Source organism: Aulonocara sp. 'chitande type north' Nkhata Bay, linkage group LG7 (genome assembly GCF_057382095.1).
Source record: "Aulonocara sp. 'chitande type north' Nkhata Bay isolate Kocher_YH1m ecotype deep benthic linkage group LG7, A_spYH_male_GT1.1, whole genome shotgun sequence".
Lineage (NCBI taxonomy): Eukaryota > Metazoa > Chordata > Actinopteri > Cichliformes > Cichlidae > Aulonocara > Aulonocara sp. 'chitande type north' Nkhata Bay.
The window spans coordinates 50,605,313-50,624,996 of NC_141350.1; the positions used below are offsets into that span (position 1 = coordinate 50,605,313).

At 40.4% G+C, this 19,684-nt stretch overlaps 1 protein-coding gene across 2 annotated transcripts; it reads right to left on the reverse strand.

The window, feature by feature from the left end:
• Nucleotides 1-24: 24 nt before the first annotated feature.
• On the reverse strand, nt 25-17,850 carry st8sia5 (ST8 alpha-N-acetyl-neuraminide alpha-2,8-sialyltransferase 5). Of its 2 annotated transcripts, XM_086301109.1 has the most exons (9): nt 17,063-17,850; nt 12,381-12,488; nt 11,943-12,038; nt 8,435-8,527; nt 6,025-6,111; nt 4,569-4,713; nt 4,317-4,429; nt 2,148-2,240; nt 25-2,053 (listed from the first exon to the last, which is right to left on the reverse strand). In XM_086301109.1, exons 1-9 carry the CDS (start codon nt 17,206-17,208, stop codon nt 1,591-1,593), a joined length of 1,344 nt encoding a protein of 447 aa, XP_086157235.1. In that variant the 5' UTR covers nt 17,209-17,850; the 3' UTR covers nt 25-1,590. The 2 variants fall into 2 exon arrangements, with proteins under 2 accessions (XP_086157235.1, XP_086157236.1); XM_086301110.1 differs by lacking the exon at nt 11,943-12,038 and having other exon boundaries at nt 17,063-17,848.
• Nucleotides 17,851-19,684: the final 1,834 nt, after the last annotated feature.

Below are 19,684 nucleotides of genomic sequence, written 5' to 3' on the forward strand. Positions count from 1 at the left end.
AACACAAAATAATGAACATACAAGTGAAAATTCAGACAAGTTTATTTACAAGCACAGTAGCAGTATAAAGAATGATCCAGAGTCATTTAAGAAGCACTGTGTTATATATTACCTCCATTCTTTACACAGACCAGATCCCCTCTATTTCCACTCTTGCTCATTAACTGTGACTGTAGAGCAATTTAGCTCGAAACTTTTTGGTGCTCCATAAACACACAAAGAGTCTGTATAAAGACATGAAGGAAACAGCATTTTTTTTTAAATCTTATTTGTAATGCATATAAAGAAATAATGGACAAGTGCACAGCTGAGCATGAACAGAGGAGTGACTGAAAAGTAAAGTTACAGTCTCACAAGTGAAATAATTTGTTGCATACAACAAAACAAATAGAAAAACCTTTTATGACTTTCCAGTGTACCACAGTAGCATAATACATTTTTGGGGGTCATAAGTGAAAATGATACCACATCATCTCAGCCACTTTAACATATCCATCGATCTTTCTCCAAGCAAGAGTCTTGTGTACATCTCCAAAAGCACTGTGAGCTTCAGTTGAGGCTTAAGTGTAAACATAGGCTATATCAGTGATCGCTGAAGCAGGCACACACAAAGCCAAGTATAGAGTAAAGTCATGCAGAGCACTACGTGGTTATGAGTGGAGTTTACAGGGAGGGACTCCAGTAGAATACAAGCCATGAACTGCACATGAATTGCTTTACCTTAGTGTGCTAGGGTTGTGCTTGGATGAAAAGAGGCAAACTAAAAACGTTGTCTGCACATCATACAGAGGGATTCCATACCTCATAAGGCAATAAGGCTTAAGACATGAAAGACAGCGATAGGCTGGGTTGCTTTAAAAACTGGAAAGCCAAAAGTTCTGTGGAGTTGGTGTATTGCAAAATATTTTTCTAGCTTTCACCCTAATCTATGACACCCCACTCCTCCCCCAAAAAACGAAAAGAAAATCTTGCCTCTTTTCCACCAGAAATGATGAGAAATATTTGGAAATGGGAGAAAGAAGGCCGCGGAAAACAGGCCGTTTCAAGAGTGTTTTTAAAATATTCACCGAGGGAATATGGTGAATAGGAAATAGATTACAAAAGTAGACAACTGAATTTTACAGTTTGATTTTCTTTTCATATTTTTTAAAATATTAGCTGAATATTAAGATTCAGACTTTGTTTTTTTTGTTGTTTTTTTACACAAACATTAAAAGCTGCCACACCCACAGAGTGTCTGAGAAAAAGAGAGAAGAAGACGGGCTTAAATATCTGTGTGACCAAGTAGAAAAACAACACCTCTGTACAGCCGAGCCACTAGAAAACTCCACAGAAACAACATCACTATGAAGACCACTTTGTTCACATTAAAAACAAGCATCCAATGGTCTGACAGTCGGAGATAAGATGCTGGCAGAAGAGAAATCTTCAACATGTAGATGAGAGTGTCCCAAGGCCAACTCTGTTTGAACTGGGGTCAAAATAGTTGCCTGAACTGAGATTGCCGTGATGAAAACTGGCCTAAAGACAAATTAAAAGGTCAAATCTTGAGCAGTTGCATTAAAGCAAATTACTAATTAGAGTGAGGGATCATGCGCATGGCCCTGTGTGTACGTTGATGATCCCACGTGTATGCATGTGAATGAAGTTGAAAATTTCATGAGGCATTGCGTGAAAGCCCGGCCGTGGTTTGACGTTGTCATAGTAGTGGTGTGTGATGAAGATGCCAGAGGGGTTCATAGGAAACGCCCAGAAACCGTAGAGGTGGACCTCCTCGCACATCTCTAATGCGGCGGTGACTAGCATCAGGCCGCTGCTGAGCCGTTTGGCGCGGACGCCCTGCACCGCCCAGAAGCGCTGCACGTTAAGCAGATACTGCGGGTGGAAGAAGAACACACCTCTCTGGGAGTCAAAATCATCCAGCATATACTTAACTCTGAATGACACGTCGGTGTTGCGGGTGTTGTAGAACGCGGGTAGCACCACTGAGGAGTTTTCGTAATTCTGAAGGACGTCATAAAACGGCCTCCGCCATTTCTCCAGCTTCTGAAATCTGCAGAGAAAGTGATTCATGTGATAAAAGGAAAAGATCATTGGCAGAAGCTGAGCTAAAGAGGTGTTCTTTCTCAGACCCATATTTACAGTACCTCTCAGTTATAATGCTCGGGTTTATTGTCACCAGATCTGTTTTAGTCCCAACATCTGCTGAATATTTGTCATTAATGGGCGGTATGTTGCATCTGCAAAAAAAGGAAAATAACGTTTCACTAGAGTTTAATAATCATTTAGATTTGACTTGATATGTTTAAAAAGAGGCATGCTGAGGAGATAACCTGAAGAGCTGCACAAGTAATCATATAATAGTTTTAATAAGAAGTTGTTGGGGTATTTTTCTTTTTACAATAAATTACATAAATTGGTTAACCAACCAAAAATCCAGAAGAAAACACATTACACAAAAGGCATAAACTGATTTGCAGGTCATTTGGGGCGACCGTGGCTCAGGGGGGTTGGGAACCGTATCTGTAACCGGAAGGTCGCCGGTTCGATCCCCTGGCTCTCTGTCCTGGTCGTTGTGTCCTTGGGCAAGACACTTTACCCTACTTGCCTACTGGTGTTGGCCAGAGGGGCCGATGGCGCGAAATGGCAGCCTCGCTTCTGTCAGTCTGCCCCAGGGCAGCTGTGGCTACAACCGTAGCTTGCCTCCACCAGTGTATGAATGCGAGAGTGAATGAATAGTGGCATTGTAAAGCGCTTTGGGTGCCTTGAAAAGCGCTATATAAATCCAATCCATTATTAAGTGAAATCGGTATTGATCTCCTACCAGCCAGAATTGTGACTCCCACTATTCGTACTATCCTGATCTCAGTTTGTTATGTGCATAAAGCACACCTGTACACACAATCAGTTTCTATTATTCAAACCTGTCTGCCACCATGGGCAAGAACAACGACTCGTCAGAGGACGTCAGAGACAAGATCGCACCATGTACAAGTCAGGAATGGGCTACGAGACCATCAGCAAGAAGCTTAGTGAGAAGGTGACAACTGCTGGTGCAATTATTAAGAAAAGAAAAAAATATAAAATCATAAAGTGATGAGAACCTACTTCCCTCAGTCAGAAGACTGAAAATGGGTCATGGGTCTTTCCGCGTGACAATGACCCAAAACAAACCACTAGGGAAAAGGAGTGGGGAAAGAAGAAGCACATTAAGGCCATGGAGTGGCCCAGCCAGTCTCCAGAACTCAGTCCTAGAAAATATATGGAGGGAGCTGAAGCTGCGAGTTGCCAAACAGCAGTCAAGAAATCTAAATGATTTAGAGAGTTTCTATAAAGACGAGTGGACTAAAATCCCTCCTGAGATGTGTGAAAACTGACCAGCTACAAGAAACGTATCAAGATACTTATCTCACTCAATGACATGAAGCTCAACTTATAACTTTTATGTAATGTTTTTTTTCTTTATCTGTATCAAAATGAAACGACCATAAAAATTAGAAAGTGTTCATTCGTTTGTAAGTGAGCAAACTCATATATTCAGCAGGGGATCAATAATTATTTCCACCACTGTAACTGGAATAAACAGGAATTTTAACATTTGAATTTCTCTTGGTGAAGCGAGGTCTATGGGACTACACTGATCAGCAGCAACATTAAACCACTTCATATTCATTTTGCTAAAACAACTCTGATCCTTCAGGACATTAACAGTACCTCCAGGGATGTCCTTTGGTATCTGGATCTGCAACATTGGCAGCTTGTCATGCTGAATCCCCAGACACTCAATCAAATTGGGATTTAAGGTGTTTGAAGGCTCAATACCTTGGGCTTTTGGGAAGCCACTCTTCAACAATACTTGGTTGGAAGTTAAATGTCAAAGTTACAAAGTTCCATTTTTGTGAATGGTAGAACCAAGGATTTACTAGCAGAAACTTGGATTCTACAACGATCCAAGTAATACGCTTCAGTGGTTTTGATGTTGTGGCTGTTCAGTGTGTAGATTTCAGAATTTAGTGCTAGTTTATTATTTGATGCTTTGAGTTTAAAGGTTGGGGTAAAATTTCAAAGAATTTTGCATGAAAGAGGAAGTACTTTTATGACTTCTTGTCATGTAATTTTCCCAAGTTAAAGTTTTAATATTCGTTCATTATTATTTTTTATTATTCATTCTCAATTAACCACCAATTGTTCAATGACAATTTGTATGTATTCCTCGAAATTAATATAAAGATCAAGAATATTAAATCAGAACAGAATTCCAGGTAACACTGTACAACTCTCACATATCAAATACTAAAAGACTGCATCGTGAATACCTAAAAACAAAATCTGCTGAGTCAATTTCCTTTCCACATTTGCTGTTCTTGATGATACCACCATTTCCAATGACAGCACATTTCTTGAACTGCGACTTGGAATACGGCATATCCTGAAAGACATGAGGTGGTAATGTCAAATGAACACAACACAAGAACTTTTGAAATAAAACACATCAGATCAGCAGGTTTGGAAATGCCCACAGATACAGTAGAAAATAGCAAACACTCATAAAGAGGTGGTGAACTCACATCTGGTAACATCTTGAAGATCTCAGTAGTAATGGGAAGGATCCCACTGGTGTCCACCTCGTACCTCAGCTTGGTCCCTGCAGGAGTGTTCCTCTTGGTTGTGAACAGAAAGTTAGGAGCATTACAGCAGCGCGACAGAGACATCCTTCAGGACGACACCAAAGAAAAGTAAAACTTAGCTTTAGAAGATGCACGGTAAGATCAAAACCAAAATTATTTCAACCTTTACATCCTAATTGTTTTGGGTTGTTTATCAAAAGATGGTCATTACAAATTAACAATGTCTTTTTAAATAAAATGTTATTTCAGCTCTTGATATCGTCTTAAAACATACCTTTGATTAATGAGTTTGCACATTTTTTAAAGAGCCCAGAACCCAAAGATGATAGTTTTATAGATCACTGGTCACATTGTTAGATACACTTGCTTGTTAATGCAAATGTCATCCAGCAATTCAATGCCTTTTGGCATGTAGAGCTGGTCAAGACAACCTAATAGGTGGTGAATTACTTTGAATGGTTGTTGCCATACAGGCTGGTATTTTTGAGTATTTCAGGAGCTAAGGATTTCCCACACAACTATCTCAAGGATAAAATACCTAGTGAGTGGCAGTTCTCTGGGCAAAAATGTCTTGGTGTTGCCAGAGGTCAAAGAAAAATGACCAAGCTGTTTTGAGGTGACAGGAAGACATCAGAAACCCAAATAACCATTGATTATATACAAAGTATACAGAAAAGCATCTCTGAATACACAACATATCAAAGCTTGAAGCAGATGGGCTACAGAAACTGATGCTAAAGTTCACATGGGCTCTCCAAGGACGTGATGGAGATTGAGATCATGGATGTGCAGCTAAAAAATCTCTAGCAACTGTGTGATGCTATCATGTCAATTGAGACCAACATTTCTGAATGTTTCCAGCACCTTGTTGAAGCTGTGACACCAAGAGTTAAATTCTGTAGACAAAAAGGAGTCCAGCCCAGTATTAGCAGGGTGTAACCAAAAACGCTCCCATTGAGTGTATATAGTAAGATCCTGAACATGTTTGCTTTTTTCTTTTCTATGTAAGAATATATAGTATTTTATCCAGGATACTAATCCTTCATCTTATTCTACTTGGTTATTTATGATTCCCCAACAGTCAGTTCAACGAAATATTGTTCTATAAAATTTGGGGTTGGTATTCTCCATATTCTGTACTATTTGTACATATTTGGCTTGTAAAGTTTACTGTATTTTAACTACATTTTATCAGCAGAAGTAATCATTAATTTTCTGTAGAGGACTTCCAAACCAATAAATGTCAAGGTGATAATAGATAATAATGTTTCTTTTAAACTATTCAAAAGGTAACCAGTGCACTTCACAAAAAACACAGTCTTTAGAAAAAAGACCTTTTCGATAAATGCAGACATTTACATACATAATTCCTCTGCTCAGAATGAGTAACACTTACTTAAAGTTGCTGGCCTCCTCCTTGTTCTGCTCCCACCTACACACCTGCAGGTTTCGCCATCTTTCAAAGAGATCTGACGTTTTCACCCTGGTAGAGAGACGGACAGGATTGAGAGACTTGTGGGATGAGGAAAGACGACTTTATTCCGACTGACATGGTTTTTCCAATTAACCATTATTTCTGAAGAGGCAACAAATTGAAGAAACACCTTAAACGTTTCAAAAAGATAAACCAGAGGCCAAAAAATTTACTGCAACTTTACTGATCACCCTGGATCTCGACTCATTAACAGAAAGCACATCTGTAAATAGATGTCCTTGAACTGACATGCCCTTGGAGATGATTGGGGCGGCGTGATTTGCTCTGGGAGTCAGGCTTGTGCGTTCATTTTGCTGCCTGCCAGAGTGACAACAGCTGTTCCCTGCCGCAGCCAGAGTCGTTCTAGGGCTTTCATTGAGCACTCAGTATGATTTTGATAATTAAGCTGCCAGCCTGAGGGCCACATGCAAAAGGTCACTGGACATTGTTCATATTCACACAAGAGGAAAGATGCTGCTCAGATTGCCTTTGGAGCAAGTGGCTCATTGAATGAATCTGGCCAGTGATCTACTGTATGTTGTAAGCATGTTATTTATAGTGTCCTGTAGTGATAAGAAAATAAGAAGCGCAACAACTTGGCTCAATAGTGTTGGCAACAAAATGGATGTTATTGAGTAATGAAACTGCTCAAATGGTCAAGAATTGCCTGAAGTAACAACATAAAATAATCTGCGCTAGCAAATGTGTCAACTGTATTGACACTGTGTGTACTTACTGAAACATGTACTTATTTTTGTTTGTCTTTTTGGTCACACTATGGCATGACTCCAGACCTGAAAGTGTTGTTTACTTAGCTGGTTGACCTTTAATAACTCAATAACTATTACTGTGAACTTTTATGATACTGGATGGTTGACAAAATTCATTGGGTTGTCTTGAAATCTTTCATCACGCCAGTGTCAAAAACTGCTGCCCAACAGCAAGAAAACAAATAATATTGGTCTTCTATTGGTGGGCCTCTTCACCATGTTTCACGATGCTAGTGCTAGTTTAGCCAAAATAAGCAAGTATTGCTTTCTACACTACGCACTAAAACACCCTGTATGTAGGGAGACTTTGCAAATTAAGCCTCCTAATGTTAGCTGATAACACACCACCTTCTCATCTTAAAATAGCCACTTCTAGCGTTAAAAAACCAACATGTCAGAAGTCAAAATGCTAACACAGGGGCTTCCAAAACAGAGCTTCAAAGACAGCTAGTTAACGTAACAGAGCTCTCATCCATCTTTAATGGAATCATGTTCAAGTATCTTCAAATACTATCCTTTTCAGATTTATTTTGTGCCTTGTGCAGTATTAAGTTGTAGCATTGAGAATGTTAGCATGCTAGAATAGATTTAGCCCATTTTTGCCAACAAAGCCTCAGCTTACAAAGAAATAATCAGAATGTTGTTGACACATTTGGCTTGCATTCATCACACTTCACATGATATTGTAATGTGTGACATACAGATGAAAAGTTCTGCAGTCATTAGTTGGCTATAATGACTGTAAACTAATGAGAATTAAAATCTGCTGAGATGTGTCAAGGTTGTCAAGGAGGACAACTTCACTAAAACCTGACCAATACTTTAGAAGGACGAGCAATTCTTGAAAATGCCTGTAAAACTACCAATACTACCTTCACCATGAGCACAACTTAGCTTATTCTCTAAGCTAAGTTGTACACAAGTACAGGATGTCATTTTAGAGTTGTTGTTGTTTTTTTAACAAGATTGTTAAGGGCCAATCTTGTGGCCCTTAACAAAGGGCCACAAGATTGGCCCTTTGTTAAAATATCATCAATATCTTGCCAATACTCTTAGTGGAGCAGTCAGGGATGATAGACATCTCATCATCAAGTTTGAAAAATATTTACACCTAAAATTCTGACTTTAAGTAATCTGATTACCTGTAAATTTTACATGTGATTTGGCTAAACTGGTACAGTGTAATTTAATTATTAATTACTTGAATGAATAAACTTTTCATTTTATGTATTTATGTTGCATTTAGTTAAAATTATTGCTTCTTTTAGTTCAGTTAAGCTACAAAAGAGTTTAGAACTCCTGCTTTGACTTGGATTCATATTGTTGTCATCCAGAACCAGACATTGTTTTGAAAATGCTAGTTACTCTTACGCTGGTGGTGATGCTTAATTTTTAACTTCTTCATGCGTTTTTTTTTTTCTTCTACTACTCAATTTATCTTCACTGACACTGTACCAGTGAACCCTACTCCTGACACATGAATACTTTCATACATGATAAACACGCAGGATTACCTTGGAGATTTTTTTACCTTGTTAGATGAAACATAATCGGACACTCACATTGTCAGCACTTTGACGTCTATAATCTCCTGTCTGAGCTCCCTGCATGCAGTAGAGTTGTAATCAAAGGAGCCATCATAGTTTTCCAGATACCTGGAGGGATAAAAAGAGTCATCCTCTGCTTACATCTATTCAACATAAAAGAATTTAACAATAAACAGAAGAGATAAAATACACTATGCTTAAATAATATATATATATATGTAAAACAGTGTGTTTAAAGGTCACAATAAGAAAAAATATTTCATTTTTAATATAAAATGTCTATGGTTTGACTTTATGAAATACTAGAATATCAGTAGAGCATTGTGGAATGACAAATGACAGAAATGATGTCACTGATTTTAGGCGTCACAAACAAGATAGTAACATGTCTACTGGACACTTGCACCAGATTCTGTTACATCTTAGTCTAAACCAATGTCATACACTAAGTGAAGAAACGTAGCACCTCTCATATTTTTATATAGTTCACTGGCTATGATGAGAACTTGCATGGTGTAACATTGGTACTCTGGGGCTAAAATGTGTGCATACACTGTATGTTCACATGTTGAATTAGGAGAGAAACAGACAAGGAAATAGGGCTGATTCCAGTGCTTGGCTTGCTAAAATGGTGGATTAGACGGTTTAGCGGTGTAGCATCTGGTGGTTATGAGCGTGGCCGGGTCGGTGCTTTTGTGTGAGGAGTAAGTAAGTATATCAGCTGTGCTGGCTGGAGTAACGTGACAGTTTGACTGATTTATTACAATTTTGTCACACTGTAAACATGAACACATACAACAGTAGTCATGCAAACAAGTAACCATAACAAAGAGGTAATAACAAACAAAGAGTTTGGGAGGAATTTTATCTTTTTTAATAAGGACTTAAGAATTGGAAGAGCTTCTTTTAGACACATGTGAAACAATCGTTACACTGGAATGGCAACATTAACCAAAAAGTATACAAAAATAATGTCTTTAATGTGTGGTGTGCTTTTGGTTGATTTCACAAAATGGTCGTGTGAAGAACGCTGGAAAAAGAGCCATGCTGGCTGGGAAATTTAAAGTCGGCTGTTGTATTTCTGTGTACTGATGCCTCATTTCTTCCAGCCTTTTGTTTAAACGTGATCAGAAAGCGGTCAGGATAAAATGTGTGTGTGGTGGGGGGCGTGGTTAGTATGGAGGAATAGGAGCCTGCTAGTATTATGTTTTGTTGGGTAGTCGATTTTTAAATATCACTAATTACTATAATGCTTTGTTGAAATAGCTTGGATGTACATCTGTGAAGCAAAGAGACTCCGTTATGGAGATGTTTGGTTTCATCCTAGGGTTAGAAGCACAGACAGTATCAAAGATGCACGTAGCCACCATCACAGAAGTTATTAAGTTGAACGTTTTCATGTGGTCACCCTGGTGCTTTAAAAACCAGGTGTGGTGAGCAGGCTCTGACTGTTCAAAGAGTAAGGGACTTCACCCCCTGCTGACCATTCAAAAGAATGCAAGCCATGGTGGCTTCACCTTCAGACCCAGAAGCTACATCCATCTTTCACACTGCACATGTTTAGAAGCCAGGGATGAAAATTGAACTGAACATGTTACATGATTTAGGTTCTGAGGGGAAAAAAAATAAGGAAACACATGTATTTTCCCTCATGCTTATCCTATTACCACAGCACCATTTGCTATATTTCTGCTGCGATGCCTGCTAACATTAACCCTAGCTAACTGTAAATACATGTGCGACTGAAATCTGTCATGGGTTTTCCACGTGCGCTTCTTTGACACTACATGTAACATGCATGGACTCAATAAAAATTCAGCATTATATAAAGTTATTCTGACATTAGCACTGTAGGCCACAGTCTTGCTTTAGTGGTTATTTAGATGGGTTTTTTTCACATTTGCGGGGTTTTTTTGTTCTTACACCATCAATATGATGCATTTGTAAACTGTCTTACCCTCATGAGATTGCTATCTTTATCCTGATCCAAAATCTTCCTGTTAAGGTTTGGCAGTTTATTTTTATTTTTATTCCTATTTATTCTATTTATCCCCTTCGTATATTTTATTTATATATGCCTCTGTATTTATGTGTGTGTGTGTGTGTGTGTGTGTGTGTGTGTGTGTGTGTGTGTGTGTGTGTGTGTATATAATATTCTGTAACTGTAACTTCTGTCGGTGCTGTGCTTTTGGAAACCGAATTTCCCAGAGGAACCCACCCGAGGGATTAATAAAGTTTTTATCTTATCTTATCTTATCAGTGAGGCACAGAACTGATCCATCTCTTTCTGGCTTCATTCACCTAAATGTTTTTTGTTGGCTTGTTTAACCCAAAGGACATATTGATCTGTTGTATATCTTGTGGTAGAGACTTTACTTTTCTTTACATCTTATTGTTAAACTGAAAGAATTCATATACTGGAGAACTACATCAGAATTTTAGAGGGCTCTTGCAATGCTAACAGTGTTTTTGATAATGCTTGGTTAGGGACATGATGACATGTGAATTGGGGGAACCTGCAATGTGTCTTTGTTAGAATGAATGTTGGTATCTGTCGCACATTAAATGGAGCATTCTGTTTTGAAAGATGAATAAAACTGCTGCATATTACTTGTGGCTGTGAGGTAAATGAGGTGAGTTAACAAAGCAAGAAAAAAAAGATTATAAAAGGATGCAACAAGCAATACAATGGAGAGATGCATTAAAGGAACAAGATGCTGGGATAAGATTGTACAAATAAGGAACGATGAAACTGGTTGTCTACATCCACCTGATGATGCAGTGTATTTCTGAGGTTATACAGAGAGGAGCGGTGGTCTCATAGAATATATTTGACACGCTGAATAGAGGCTGTTCATTCTTGTTTTAGCTAAGATGATAAAACCTTTGCAAGTGTTCTCTGTTCAGGTCTGAAATCAAGACAACAATTTACTCCATGAGGTGAATTTCGTCGCTTATGGCTTCTTAGATTGACTGCGCAATTGCTGGTTGAAAAAACCAATCCAAGATGAGCATTTTAGCACAATTTCGTGGGGTGTGGGAGGCGGGGAGGGAAAAAAATCGGGCACGTTCCTGTCTTCTTGTAACAAAGAGAGTACAGTGGGGAAAAGGGGTTAAATCCAGGTCGCAGAGAGAGACAATGCAGATGTGAGAAGGGGAGATAGGAGGAGCGGAGAAGTGTCCACACTATGCATATGGTATACACACAGAGCTGTGCAGAACAGTATGAGACATAGGTTGACAAGGCATTTTGAAATGGGTGCTGGATGCGACACAGAGATACAAGGAGAAGCCAGTACATCAACAGGAGACCGTGGTTCAACCAGCTTCTGAAAGGGGGTGGGATTTAGGGATTTGGGAGGGGTCGAGGTGGACGGGATCAGACAACATGCAAGAGCAAATCTGAAGTGCAACCACCACTGAAAAAAATATGAGAGTTTATCCCTTTTAAACTAATGAAAAAAAAAGAGAGATATTCTTGGGTTTCTGTGAAAATGCTAAAAATGCCTTCAAACTGGCCTACCTTTGAGGGCGTTTTTTTTTCTTCTTAATATCAGCTAGGCAGGGTGTGACTATTACGGAGATCTGTGAATCTGGCTGAAAATTCTGACGGAAACATCTGTCAACATGCAGACAGGTTAAGTTAGAGTTAAACGTGTGATGTAGCCCTGTGACATCAGCAACCCCCTGCTAGCTTCCTAAACCTGCAGATGTCAATAACAAGTAGAGAAGAAAAGTGCAAATGTGCCTCGGCTTGAGCCCTTTCTACAGCATCTGAGGGGAGTCATGGGGTATCAGCGGCCCAGTCCACGCATGCAGGGCTGGGTCGTCACTAGAGATGGTGGATTTGAAACTTGTGATCTCTCATTCACTCTGCCTTTCAGTCTCTCTCTCGCTCTCTCTCTCACACACACTCTCTTTTGTCAGAGGTGTTGTGCAGTCAGTGGCGCTGGAAAGGTACCTTTTCCTTCCATTTCTGGCAGGCTTCAGAGATCCGTCATCGGAGAAATTAACGGGACCGGTCCAATTTCCTGTCTCGTCCCCTTTGAGTCGGCTAAACTGTTGCGCACTAGTAAGAAAATGAGTCAGTTTATTTGGGATTTATTTTCCCCATTGTGCAAATGTCAAACACATACTCCCAATCGCATATGTTCAGTCACAAAACCCAGAAAAAGTTGTACCTTTACACACTCACACATGCACATACAGAGGAAGAGGGGACCAGCTTTTTGGCTAAAGAAAGACAGTATATGACACCAAGCAGGGTTACAGTGACACCGTGATCTGAATGATACATTTATGCTGGGCTGATGCCACTAATCTGAGTGTGATTCAAACATTCACACTGTGCAATATTTGCTTGTGTGAGCGTTAGACTTGTAAATCAATATATTGAAGTGAGTGATTTAAGAGATGAGCGATAATCAGTGCCAACCGGCCAGCAGATTTGCCAATATAGTATTAAGCTGCCAATCTAGACCATCTTTTCATCCAGATATTACTGAGAAACAAAGGGAAGATTGGTTTAAGCCACCAGATCTAATAGTATTCAGTGAGTGAGAAGAACCTAACCCAGGTGAGGTATCTCAATTTAGAGCTAAAGACTAATACATCGATACTGTACCTAACAAAAAGATGCAATGGCTTGCAGAAGCTTAACCTGACCTTTGGTCTCGCTATGTTAACTTCAGCTGGATGCCATCACAGTACATTTATCAGAGGAGGTCATTTGGTGCATGTGTTTTATAGGATGTTATAACTGTGCCCGGAATAAAAAAAAGCTCATTCTACAGGAGCGAGAGCCGGGATTTCTTTGAGGGAGAAAATGGAGGAATGCAGCTATTTTTAGCTGTCAATCAAATCTGAAAATGGCAGTATTGTTTTGTTGTTCTCAATAAATCCATCCTCCTCCTTTGCTGCACATGCAGCAGATGTTACTTAGACAGGAGGAAAATGTGTTGAAAGCTATTTTCAGCTCAGTGTTTGTGCATTAGAAGGGTTTCTGGCACCAGGATTAAATGGTAAATGTGATCTTTATGAAGGGAAATGTCAGCACGTTAAAGTATATTCCTTAGTTTTGTGGGGAAAAATGTCCAGTCATTTGAAAACTTTTGTGCTTTTCACGTGTTGTTTTTTTACTTAAAATTTGATCCTTGAGATTTTCTCAACATCATCACATTCCATACATCTAAATATCCGGAGGAGTACAACTTCTCCTGTTATGCTGACTATTATGCAAGTACTCATGCGTGACTCATTTCTAGGAGTGCTTTGTGGGTGTCGTGCTAATTTCAGCAGGAGGAGATTGAACCCAAAGAGCATTTCTGGATGCATTATGTGATGGAGCATTTATCATCAGGGGCTCGCATCAATACCAATCGGCAGGCGCGCTTAGCTGCTCTGAGTGCCACTTCAACATCTCCATGGCAGCGGCTGCAGAACCGAACGCTAAAATTCGAGAGGCTTCTGTCCCTCTTCTTGTGCCTCAGACAGGACAAAAGCTAATCAACGCTATTCAAAGTGGCACAGTTTGGTTCATTAGGTTATCTAACCTACACCTTAAACCCATAAACTTCTCTTCCACAGTGTGTTTTTTCTCCTTTTCTTCCTCCCATCACCACCAGTCCTCCCTAAACCAGGTTCTCCCTGAGGTTTCTTCCTGTTAAGAGGGAGTTTTTTCTTCCCACTGTCACCAAGGGCTCGCTCAAAGTCGTCTGTTTGATTGTTGAGGTTTTCTCTGTATTGTTGTAGGGTCTCTGTCTTACAGTATAAAGCACCATGGGGCTACTGCTGTTGTGATATAAATAGAATTGAATTAGTCATAGCCAAAACAACAAGCCTACTGCAGGCTTGAGTTTAATCTGACATACTTCCGTGTTGTAGCAAAAATTCAAACTCCAAAAGTGATTACTTGAGTGCTTTGACAGGCTGGTAAGACTAGAAAAGCTCCATACAAATGTAGCTACATTAGATTACTTCTGACTCACAGATCAGCTTAGGATCAGGATCAGCCCTTAGGAGCCCATCTATAAGTCCACATGAGATGCTAATGCAAGCATTTGTAGACAAGCAACAATCACTAAGTTGCCCTGTAGCACTAATGTGCTCTGACTCCATCAGCACATCGATCTGGATGCTTTTTCACTGCTGTGTGTTTCTCTAAGACGACCTCGTCTGTTGTTCAGGCCAAAACTGAAAACTGGGCTGTAGCTGAGCCTCTCCTCTGCTTGTGCTCTTACTTTTTCTCTTCATATTCCTTCATATTGTTCAAAGTGCGGTGACTTGATACCATGTGCTAACATCAATGCTCAGTTACAGCTGTGTCAACAGCACAAAAACCAACAAAAAAAAACCACACGCACAAAGAGAAAAGGCTCAAAATCAGGGAGATACAGCTCACTTACATAATGCAACCAGACGATTTAATAAACATCCATGACTCCACAGGGCAGCCAGTAATTTTGTGAAATGATTAATTGAAGCAGTAATAGACTCACTGATAATGACTATCATAATTAGTTGCATTTACACTGCCACTCATCATCTGTGCCTTTCTTAATCCCTTCCTCCCTGCAGCCCGGGGTGCTATTCTCTCTATCCAAGAGTATTTTTAGATCGCCCTCCTCAAGTCAAGCGGAGTTGAAAGTTAATGTCTTCGTTCTCAGAAGTGTGTCAGCGGTGTCCCTCAACGATCTCGGGCTGCCACTTTATAATCCTACACTCTCCACTTCACCCCTTTGGATGGCACCAGGATGGCAGACAGGGAGCGGATTTATGTGTCTCTCTAAGGTGCCTCCTTTCAAACTGAACGGTCAGATTCACAGACAGATTTATCAAGTGCATCAATGTGCACGTCGTACTGTTTGACTTTAATGGGTATCCTCATGCATTGAACCGAGAGCCCCTTCAGCCATAACACTGACGTATACACAGAGTGAGTTGATGTAAGAGTGATGATACATCTAAACTGTTACTCCATAAGCCATCATTCAGTTTGCCAGCACCCAAATGTCTCCTCTGCAACCATCCTAGCCAGCCTACATGCCTCATGTAATTACCAATCTGTTTTTATGTTTTGTTTTTTTCTGTGAAGCACTGAAGCAAAGAAGTGCACAGCAAGCATCCTGCCAATGTGTTCTCCGGCCAAGGTTTGGAGGAGGGAAGAGGCTGGGTGTGGCCGAATCCATGTGGATGACTTTGGATTGTTTATGCATGGGTAGGTATCATAAGATGACGCTTCTCTCTCTCTCTGTTTCACACACACACACACACGCATGCATGAAAACACATTCCTTTTATCACACTCCTTGGGTCTCTCACAGTCCCCTTCCTCTTTCCCTCGCTCCCACTGAGGTGTGTGCAGACAGACTGTAGCAAAATGGCTGCCGCTGAGCCAACTGGTTTCTGTTGTGTGGCTTGTTCCCCTTCTCTCCTAGGCCGAGCTCTAGGAGGAGAGCAAAAAAAGGCGCAGGGGCGAAACAAAGTGTGTGTGCTTCGCGTCTGAATTCATGCATCTCACTGAAGAAGTCAGGATGCCATGAATCCATGCCGAGTATTATCAGACCAGCCCGGCAGGGTGGCAAGGGAGGGATTAGTTGTGTGCGTGTGTGTGTTTTTTGGGAGGGAGGGAGGGGGACTTTCAGATTGCAGCACATATATGTTTGCTTTAGTAAGCATATATGTCCTGTCGGTAAAGTATCTGGAGGTGGTGGTGAGAGGGGGGGTAAAGTTTTATGTTTCTTTTTGAAGCACCTGAAGCTCAAACATCCCAGCTTCTCAACATCTGCTCGTCTCACGGGGATTTTAAGCACAGAGTATAAAAGAAAGTGACCTGAAAGTTGGGAAATAAATCTTGCAGTGGGTTTACAGTGGACTACAAACCAGGGTCCAACTAAAGAACGCCTCTGTCAAGGGGTTAAATACTGATGCAGAGGCATGAAACGTGGCTCTGCAGTGGCAGCATGTGCACTAGGGTGCAGCCTGGTAAAATGAATTATTTAACAGGGACCAAAAAGAAATACACATCATCTTCAACATGCTGCTTTCTGTCATCATCATCACCATCATCATCATCACCATCATCAGCTCCAGTAGCGTTCATATGTGTTATGAAAATCTGATGCCTCTGTCAGATGTAGGCTACGACCAGTCAAGAAGGCTGAAACGGAAATCAAAGAAAGGTCTTTGAAGAAAAAACGAAAAAGAAGGGGAAAACATTACCATGCACAGCTGAAGCACTGTGTATGGTATGAATGTGATGCTTCGTTTTCTGAAAAGATCAAAAAACAAAAATAAAAGGAACAAAAAGGAAAAGAAATCCAATGGAAATTGTTTCTATGCCACTGGGGAGAAAGAAAAACATGGATGGTTAATTGCTATTGTTCTTTGCAGCCACTAAAGCTTGTCCCGACATGTAGACCATCCAGACTACTCTCATTTCTACTGAGCATGTTCTTACCTCATCACTCACATTTTTACCTTTTCCATTAAAAGCCACTGATATGATCAACAACGACTACAAAGGCATGCTTCTTACCGCTCACTGTCATCCTTACACTCTTGGAAACTGACTGCGCTCTAATGTTCTTTCTAATCGTGGCTGAAGAGAAGAAAGGAGTGGGGTAAAAAAATATCAGCACTTACCTCTTGATGTAGTTTTTCCCGTAGAGAATCTGCTGCAAAAGTGTGACGAGCCCAAACGCGCAAATAAATATGAAACAAAGAGATCTGCTGCCGAGCAAGTCTTTACCCGACGATGGGTCGGAGTATCCCATTTTTCGGCGCAGCATCCAGGGCTGACGGTGACACCCGCTTCGGTGTCTCTCTTCGCTGCATTCAGAACCAGGATGGCAGGTGTCTCGTACCCGCTGGAGTGGACATTGTCCATCACATTGTTTTCCCTTTTAGTCTGTTTTACTGCTCTCTGACCACAGCATCACCGGAGGAAGGTGATGTGCACCGGGATCTGCGCTTGAGATCTCAAATCGTTAGTGACCTTGTTTTAAAATACGCGATTCTTATGTTTTGTTTTTGTTTTTAATGTCTGAGTAAAAAAGCACGAACGGCCCCGGAGGATATTCTCGGTGCCTATCGGTTATCGCCCTATACCCGCTTCGAGGAGGCGCAGTCTCTTCGTCGTGTGCAAGCGGTGCAGATTTGTGTAAAATGCGCGCTGGGTGCAGAATAAATCCTGAGATCTCAAGTCAGACAAAGCAAAGGCATCGATTCTTATAAGCGCGATTCTCGCTCTTTTTCTTTAAATCGGGGGGGCTGAGAGAATAACAGCGAAACACATCCCTCGTGCGTCTTGTCAAATCTGAGCAAAGGTGCGTGACTGAAATCTAAAAAGGAAGGAGGATGCGCCTTTTCCCAGCCAGGCGGACGGGGGCGCGCCGTAATTCATTTAGATGCTCCATACTCAGCCAAAACGCAAGGTCACGGTCTGCCGTTCAAGGATGCGTCTGCGCAGACACGACATCTACAGCCGCCCACTTCACATGACCTCGCAAAGCTGATAACAAAACAAAACAAAAACAAGTTTACCATATTCCACCTCTAAACTGCGAGCCTGGGCAAACTTAAAGAAATGACCAGATTATCTTCCATTACAAAAACGACACTAGCAGTAGGCGGATGGAGTAAGAACTAGAGAAGTACTATGAGTAAAGACTGTCCTGCAGAGCCAGACCATCGATGCCAAGCTGATCTGTAACTGGACGGTATCTGCAGGACTCCTTCTTCTGACTTCTCCTATTTCTGACTGACCCGTTTTAATACAAGGTACATACAATACATACAACTAAAAAATAAAAGATTTTTTTAAAATGTGTCTTGTCATCCTATGGCATGTGTTGCCTCACAGCAAGAAGGTTGTGGGTGTATAGACTTGGAAGATCTCCTGGGGCCTGTGCAGATTCACTCCAAGGCATTCCAGCTTGCCTTGTTTCTACCTGTTAATACCCCACCTTTAGCCTTTTGCCTTATAGGGCAGCTACGATAATCCCAGCATCCCTGAAATGGGTACAAGGTTAAGAAAATGGATAGATGGATGGAGGATTGATTGATTCATTAAATTGTCCTCTGTCTGGCGAATAATCAGCAAATGCACCTCACACAAAGACTATGTCAGTATTTTGTTCTGAAGCTAACTAAAATGTGGTCTTTTATTCAATAGGTAGACAGAGTACGGATGGAACAGACGGCCAGTTTACCATATTTGAAACACCTCAAATATGTAAAACATGTCCACATGTGTTTTAGCATTCTCTTTGGTCATAGGAAATTTGTAGTAGGCGAGCCAAAAGTTATTGTCCCATCAGACTGAATAGTTCCTTGTGCTTGTATCACTGTTAAACCAAATTGAGATCTTTGTCATTTTCCTGCTGGGCTCTAAAGCCTGATATATGGCACAACATGGTGTTATTCAAGGTTATCAGACAATCGAGACAATTGTGTGCAGCGTGGTGGTGAGATACAGTTGAGACAGTGTCTGGCACAATGTCTAGCTGAATGCGTGAGTAAATTAATGAGTGATTATCTTTGTTTTTTGAATAGTTTATTAGGCTGTTGTTATGTGGTTGTACCCTGCAGTGTTATTACTGCTGTTTGCAATCACTCTTCAAGTGAATAACTTTCAAATATTGATAGAAATTAAATGAAATGCAATTAAATACTTCTAGACAATTGCAGTTGCTATTATGTGTTTTAGAAATTCTAAACTTTTTACTGCTGCTCATTAAATTAAATTGTTAACAGAAATTAAAAAATTTTTTAAATTCATTTTTTAAGACTTTTGCATTTGCATTGAAGTTGTTAGGCAGCTATACAGAATTATGAATGGATGTTTCAATAGCACCACACTATTGTTTCAGCTGCACTTGACATGGGTACAGTTGAGGACAGTTGGAGTAAAAGTGGGAGACAAATGTGGAAAAAACATGAACTACTTATAAATAGTATTGTTTATTATTTTTATAGTACACATAAGGGAAGCATCATATAAAACCTAACTTATTTTAATTCTTGGCATTTGTAAGGTCTACCGACACATTTGCGCATGATTGTGGTCACAGTGCGAGTGAGGACTTTAAGGTTGTACTTGTACTATTCTTCATAATGTTCATTATAACAGCATATTTGGGAAAGTACTGTGAAGTATGGACTAAGGAAAGCAGCCAAGAGGCAGTACAGAGAGAAGCTGGATGGCTTCTATTCTACTGCTAACTCCAGGTGGACGTGGCAAAGCCTACAGCACATCACAGACTA

Excerpts from the sequence above, each read along its gene's own strand:
- st8sia5 (XM_086301109.1), bottom strand. The coding sequence starts at position 17,208 with ATGCTGCGCCGAAAAATGGGATACTCCGACCCATCGTCGGGTAAAGAC. Across the intron at positions 8,528-11,942 it reads AAAAAAAAACGCCCTCAAAG|GTATCTGGAAAACTATGATG; the intron begins GTAGGCCAGTTT and ends TTATCCCTCCAG. Across the intron at positions 4,714-6,024 it reads GAGGAGGCCAGCAACTTTAA|GATGTCTCTGTCGCGCTGCT; the intron begins GTAAGTGTTACT and ends GTCGTCCTGAAG.